The sequence below is a fragment of the Microtus pennsylvanicus genome, chromosome 3 (genome assembly GCF_037038515.1).
Source record: "Microtus pennsylvanicus isolate mMicPen1 chromosome 3, mMicPen1.hap1, whole genome shotgun sequence".
Lineage (NCBI taxonomy): Eukaryota > Metazoa > Chordata > Mammalia > Rodentia > Cricetidae > Microtus > Microtus pennsylvanicus.
Window position 1 is genome coordinate 19,644,003 of NC_134581.1, and position 7,657 is coordinate 19,651,659.

Sequence of the window (7,657 nt, forward strand, 5' to 3'; positions counted from 1 at the left end):
CAACAGGAGAAATGCCTCCTCCAGTTCTGACAGAGACAAAAGTAAGGAAACAAATGCAGAAGCCCCCCTGCACTGGGGACTATCACCACCTCAACACAGCACTGGTTAAATCTCCCCACCCCACCCAGCAGGACCCCAGCAGTGGGGAAGCACTGATGACCTCAGGGTACAAACCACTGAGCTCATAGAACTTGAGTTAAGAACTTGAACAGATATCTGGTGCTAAAGAAATTGTTGAAGTCTGTTGTAAGACATGGTACTTTGACTATTGATAAGAACTGAATCCTTCTGTTTAGGTAGGCAGCTAGGATGGGTTATTTTGATAAAATCCTGGCTATCCATTAATATCACAAGACCCTAATATGCCACCCTTACCCTCTTAGAAGCAAATAAATATAAGTTATATCATACAGACAGGAGAGAATCATATGAATTTCTTCAGAGTTCTTGTAGTAACCCATCAGACATGTAGGGTTTGTTCTTCGTCTCCTGTACCCCTGCAGCGACAGGTGAGGAGCAAAGGGTGAGTGTGTGGGTCCTATCCTGGTTGAGAAGCCTTCCATAGTCTGCGTGTGCCAATAAACAAAACACCATAGGCTGGGTAGTTTATAAACTGCAAAAGCTTACTTCTCATGGTTCTACAGTCTCAGAGGCCCACAGCGGAGGGGCCAGCAGACTTGGTGTGCAGCGATGATCTGCTTCCTTATAAATGGTGCCTCTCATTATATCCCCACACAGAAGGGGGCAAGGCAGATCTCGGGGAGGGGAGGAAGCCACGCAAGGGTACACTGCTAGACAAAGTTACTTAGTGGGTAGCTTCAGCCTGACCCATGGGTGTAACGTGGGAGTTGGACATGAGGTGAACTCTGCACAGTTCACCACCTGAGAGTTGTCTTGTCTGAAGCAAATAAGGTGCAGGTGTTACTTTCCTGAAATTGGCTAAGTGTCATCTTGGATACAACATTCAGGCCAAAGGAGGCTCTGACAGTCCAGGGATAGCTCCTCAAGACAGTGACACGGGGCAGGAGAGATGGTTCAGGGGGTAAAGGTGTAGGGAGAAAGGGTCAGCCAAAAACCAAACACCCTGGCCCTGAAACCAGAGCCAGTGAAAAAATACATGTTGGCCCTGAAACCAGAGCCAAAGAAACACCCTCTGACCCTGAAGCTAGAGCCAACACACACACACACACACACACACACACACACACACTTACGTTGGCCCTGAAACCAGAGTCAAAGAAACATTCTGCCCTTGACCAACTGAGCACAAAACCAATCAATCCCTAAGCAGAAAAACCAGCTCATTTCTGAGCTTATACAAACTCAGGGATTGGAATCCAACCAAGTCCCACCCTGAAAATCTCCACCCTGGGAAAAACTGCCCCTAAGAAGCCCCATATAAGCCTGTGCCTGTTCAGTTGGCAGCTGCCTTTTTCCACCCCGGCAGAGGTGGCCACTCCTGAATGAGTTTTGAGTGAAAATCTTCTTTTGCCAGAGTGGAGCGGGGCAGAGAAGTAACAACTTTCGCTGGAGCAAGGAAGCCATGGGCATCTCTGCTGGGAAACTCCCTGAGTGGAGCAGGAGCAGACAAGCAATGGGCATATCTGTGGGGAAACTCTCCCAGCAGGGTGGAGCAGAGCTGGGCTGTAAGAGCTTTCTCGGACAGGAGCAGGATTGCTACATTCCTGCAGTGAAACCACCCCCACCCGAACATAGCCAGGATACCTTTCCATCAGAACTGTAGGTGAAGCCTGGCTTCCGACTGCTAGGATACCTTTCCATCAAAGCTGCAGGTATAGTCTGGCTTCCGACTGTTAGGATACCATTCCCTTCACAGCTACAGGTAAAGCCTGGCTTCTGACATCCAGGATACCTTTCTATCAGAACTGTAGGTGAAGCCTGGTTTCTGACCAACAAGATAACTTTTCCTCCAGAGCTTTTTTTTTTCCTTCTCGAGGTCTTTGCTCTAGAATCTTCTCTTGCACAAATTCTTAATCACTGGTTATTTGGTTTTTCCCGAAACCTTTTCTTGGCCCCTCTTCATCCCTCTCCACTGCAACTGTCTTAATCAACCACTCCAATCAAGCTTCCTTCCCCATCTTTCCACTGATATTGCCTTCTCAAGATCACTAGCACAATCCATGACACTCTTTTACCATCTGGCCACTCCTTCTCCCTTTAACTCTCCAACTTCTTATTACTGGGGTGCTGTGGCTGGAACCCCAAACCTCCAATTTATTTAGACTCTTTTTCCAAGTAAGCCTTTCTGCATTGTGGTTTCCAATGCCTTCTCTATCAGCTCTCAAACCTATGCCTAGACAAGGCCTCTGCCCTGATCTATATCCAGTTGGTCACTCCGATGTATTCACTGAAGTGTCTAGGAACCATCCTCAAAGTCACAGCACAGAACTGCCTTCACATTTCCTCCGTGGGACTAGCATTTCTCATCACTATGATAAAGTGTCAGCCAGAAGCAATACACAGAAAAACACTTTTGGGGGGGCTCCCAGTTTCAGGGTATATGGTCTGTCTCAATGGGGGAAAGCATGTCAAAGTGGTTCAGTCTATGGTGCCAAGAGATTGCAGCAGTTGCTTCCCACTTCTCAGCAAACCAGGAAGCAGAGAGCTCCAGGTGGCATCAGAAGCACACACGACCGTCAAGGCCTGTCCCCTACACCCCACTTCTATAAGCTAAGCCACAAGTCCCAAGGGTTCTGTTGTCAGTGGTCTGGGTGCTTCCAGGTATGGGGTGTCTTACCCACAAAAACTGAAAAAGCACACATCAATGTCAAGGTCCAAGAAGTTTGATGTAAAGAGATGGCGCTGGGCCTAATACAGAGAAATGGTGGGCTACTTGAGCAAGAATGCCACAAAGCAGTGGTTATTCTTTGGGACTTTCTTCCATGGGATCCAGGAGAAGGAAGAGTTAGTTGCTAAGGGGCATAATGTGGGCGCTTTGCTTTTGATTGACAGGCTTGGGTTATGTAAGTGCTTATTGTGAATGTCCTTTCCCACGAAGAACCTGATTTTATTCATACACATGCCTAACCAAGCATAGGCATAAGACGGTAAATACAAGTCTAAAAGTTTACCAGAGAACACAATTCGCTTTACTATTTATACCCCTAAGACGAACGCAGACCAGATTGGCCTTTTGCATCTAGTTCCAGGATATTTTCAATATGTTCCAAGACACACACGAATGGACACCAAACAAAAAATGCCAGTCACCCAGGAGTTCTCGAAGCAGGAGTGACCTACTGCCTTGTTTGGAGCAGAAGGTCCATGCAGCTTTATTCAGATAGGGCTCCCAGGTGCTAAGAACATGATTAGAAAGGGGGTCTCCACTCAGAGTGCCAAGTGGCTAAGTCTTGCCTACATTTGCCTGCTTCAGTTCTACCAACCACTGAAGAAGCTCCACCAGCTAGGGGCCAAGAGTTCAAAGCATAAGCCTGCAGGGACATTATCCCTCAAACCGCGACATCTTTTATGTTTACCTTTGTTTTAGCTCATGATGACCCCATGCTCAGGCAGCACGGCAAAACGAGAACAACTACATCTCTCCCTTTCCTAACCCGCATCTAATTATTAGCCGCTCTTTCTAAATCTACCTAGACTGTGATCTGATCTCCTCTCACCTGGTTTACCCCGCCACCCTGGCCTGTACCACAAACGCCTCTGCTGGAACTCTAACATACTGCTTTTGTTTCCAACTTTGCTCTCTCCATCCAAACTCAACACAGCAGAGTTTCTGCTGAAAACAATAAGGACAGCAAATTATTTCCTCCTATACTCAAAAATCTCCAATTTTCCCCACTTCAACTCAAAGTGAAGGGCAAAGTCCCTATGGCTATCGACAGGGCTTCTGTTACCCCTGCTTACAGTACTTAATCTGTGTTCCTTGACACATGAGCCACACTCCCCATACCTGGCCTTTGCTTCAGTGGTCCCCTGTGCCTTGAAAGCTTCCATGGTCCTCCTCAACCCCTTCTAGTCTTTGTGGGCTGCTTCCTTTTCAATGTAGCCTTCCTGCTTTGTCCTCAACATCTTCTGCACCCCATAACACTGCAAATAGCATAAACCTGCAAATAATACTTAGAAATCATTCATGTCTATTGTCTCTCTGCTTCATGTAGAGTGGAGCATGCTGAAGACCAACAACAGAGCTAGATACACATTAGGCACAATGCTACAAGACAGAAGGTTTTTATTTTTGAGACAGGGTTTCTTTATATAGCTCTGGCTGTTTTGGAACTCGCTCTGTAGACCAGGCTGGACTCGAATGTACAGAGATCCACCTGCCTTTGCCTCCCAAGTGCTAGGATTAAAGGTGTGCACCACCACCACCCAGCTTATTTTGTCAAGCTATGTAATGTTTACATTGCTGTTTAACTATATTTTATATTCCCAAAATGACTTAATATTTGAAAGCTAAGATTTTTGCATAACTAAAAAGAATGTTTACAAAACCTAGAAGGCACAGAATAGCTACAGCAAACAAAGCCATATTCTATCTTGAAGAAATTACCAGACCTTTGAGTAGCTCTGCCTTGAATTTCATGCTTATTGTTCTCTTGAAGTTTAACTCCTTAAGCCACATGCTCTATATTTGTCCCTTGCTTTTATATGTTATGTACAGCTGTGGGGGAATCATTTTCACTAATGTATTGCAGTCCACTATGCACATGGGCAATTTATTCTTTCATTTTACTCATATTATCGTTTTAAAGTTGTTCTATTATAAGCAACACGATGGATAGTCTGTAGATGACTTCTTGATAGCCTGGTAAAAATACTTTCTTGATTCTAAGAAATAATGATCACTGGGGCAAAGGGCATGCATGTTTTCTCAATCTCAGTTTTACAGAATAATGTCAAAGGGTTGGTTAAGGCAGTTACAGTGACTCATACTTTAACGAGTCTTTAAGGTCTCGTATCTTAACCATGCACGTACCTGATGTGTGTGAACATGCAGGTCAGAGGACAATTGTGTGAAGTTGTTTAAGGGTGGCTTTGAACGCCCACTCTTGTTGTCTTTATCTCTCTGTGCTAGGACTGCAGGTTTGCACCACAAACTGTCCCTGGTTTATGTGGCACTGGGGTTAAACACTTAGTTTCATCCATGCCAGGGGGCACTCTATTTACTGAGGTAGACTCCAGCAATTTTTCATAGGGATAATAGTTTTCTCACCACAAGCCCCTGAAAAGCCTTTTTCTATGTCTCTTCCCATTTCTCCCACGCTGATTCTGAGTCAACATTCTCACACCAGTTCTATAAACATGGGTCCTTTGTGAACCTTGCCTCACCGACACAGTTAATCACTTGTGTGCTAATACTATGCTACTTAATCCAAACCTCCCATTTTGTTTCTCATTAGGAGTGTTTCTATTAACCCTTTGGTCTTTTGCAGAAAATTTAGAAGTTTTTTTTTAATTAGAGAAAAACAGAGGATTTTCATTGGCATTGTTTGAACCTATACTAGATCAGTTGGGAAAAATTACAGTACTGATTTTTCCTCTTCATGTATGTTATTTCTAAATTTCTAAAGTTCTTGAAAAATTCCTAATAAGGCTTTGTCATGTTCTATATAAAGGTCTTGCATACCTATTAGCCTGGTGTTTAGGTAATTGGTTTTTTTTTAAAACATGTTCTTATCAGAGCTTTTTGAATGTCATACTCTGACTGTTGCTAAGATATAGAAATGCAGGCGGTGTATATATTTATCTTAACAAACTATTACCATGTTGCTCATTGGCTCACCAGCATATGAACATTACTTTCTACATGGTATTTGTTTGCTGTTTTTGTCCTGTTAAAAAGCTTGTCCTTATATTGTGAAAAGGTGTGGGTTTTTGTATTTACTTATGTGGGGACACATGTGGAGGTCAGAGGACAACTTTCGGGAACTGGCTCTCTCCTTCTACACTGCGGTTTCTAAGGACTGACCGCAGGGCATCAGGCTTGGCAGTAGGTGCATACCTGATAAGCCATCTCACTGGCCCAAAGTTCAAAAAGATTTTTTGATACATTTGTGGCCTAGTATATTTTTAATTTTAAAATGTTTTCATCTAGGGAAATGAATGTGTCTTCTGTGTTGAATCTGTACTTCCATGCATGTATGTTAAACCAAGCCTATATAACGGTTCTGGAAAAGCGGTTTTTGAGACCTGTGATCACTACATAGTCTGAGCTGACCTTACTATCATCCTTCCTTGGCCTCCAAGTGTTGGGATTAAAGCCAGTAGCACCAGACTTGGTTTCAGAAATAAGTTCTGTTTCACACCTAATTTCATTTCAAGACCATGATTTTGATGAATATCAACTTAATTGAGAATTACTTTCAAGATAATACAGGACCACATTAGCCTGAGAATAAATGACCTTTATCTCAGAGCAGGATGGGATGGTCAGATAACAAGCTGGCCAAATTCCACATGGACTGGACTAACCACTGAAATTTAAACTTTGACCTGTTTCAGTCTGTTTAAAACACAAAGCACAAGTGTCAACTATTCCTTATTTCACCTCTATACAGATATGTCAATGCTCAAGCCCTCTCACCTACATTACTTCATCATACTTCAAGATTTCCTTACCAAGACAAATGGGATCGGGCAAATTATAAGAAAGAAACTTTGGTTTCAGAATTTATGTTACAGTTAAATCCCCAGAGAAAAAGGCCACACACAATTGACTGGGACCATCATAAAATCATATAAAATGGTTTTATAATGGAACCATATAAAATGGTTTTACACTGGAATCATATAAAAATGAAAACTATTTATTGCAAAACATCAGATTAAAGTCAGATTCACTTGCCAGTGGGGAAAGGCAACCTCAGGGTCATCTCATCCAATTTAATTCCCTTCTTTCAAGAACTTGGGCCTAAATACTTCAAGTGGTGTTATTAACCTAGTCTCAAGTGACTACGGTCAATTAAAATGGCACCAGTCTTCCAGAAAATAATCTTCAGATTGTAGCACAAAAGGTCACAGAAAGCATCTTTTTCTTCAAAAGTGTCCAGCTTCATCCATCTCAGTCAATTAGGCAAACGATTTTAGTCCTTAACAAGATTGCATTGCACAATGGACACTGCCTCTACTACTGCCTTCTAATTCAGACTAGCCTGGGATTCAAGGAGAAGCCATACAGGAGAAGCGTCCTTGCAGGGAAACCAATCGCGACTGGGCAGATGAGAAACCCACCCAGGGCCCAAAGAAGAAAAGCACCAAGCACAGACTTGCTCTAGCTGAAGGCGAAGGCTATGATAGATACCTGTATTGAGTAACAGTCAGCACAGCCCGGGGCTCTGCCCCAAAGCCAGGCAAATACTGATTCAGATAGGCTTCCAGGGACCTGACGTCGAACTTGTGCTGGGGCAGCACTTCCACGGTGTCACTGGTGACATCCATCTCCATGATTGCCACTGCTGTCACAGGGTACAGAGAAGCAGAATCCACAGACTTGAGATCTGGACACTCAAGACGCTGGCCCTGCCGCGACCTGGTTTAGCGGTTCTAGAGGAGAACTGCAACTGTTTTGAGGACTGTTTTGCCTGGGGGAGCCATAGCGGAGGCGCACCGGAATGGAGTGGCAGCCAGGAGGTAGGCACTACACTTAGAGCTCAGAGGCGTGGCCAGGGCGGGGCTTAGC

The 7,657-nt window shown here is 44.0% G+C and overlaps 1 protein-coding gene across 1 annotated transcript in view; it reads right to left on the bottom strand.

The window, feature by feature from the left end:
- Acad11 (acyl-CoA dehydrogenase family member 11) overlaps positions 1-7,623 on the bottom strand; it is a 74,881-nt gene extending 67,258 nt beyond the window's left edge. Inside the window, exon 1 of the mRNA XM_075964816.1 lies at positions 7,280-7,623. Coding sequence (XP_075820931.1) covers positions 7,280-7,422 — 143 coding nt within the window. The 5' untranslated portion in view covers positions 7,423-7,623. The remainder of the gene's footprint in view (positions 1-7,279) is intronic.
- Positions 7,624-7,657: the final 34 nt, after the last annotated feature.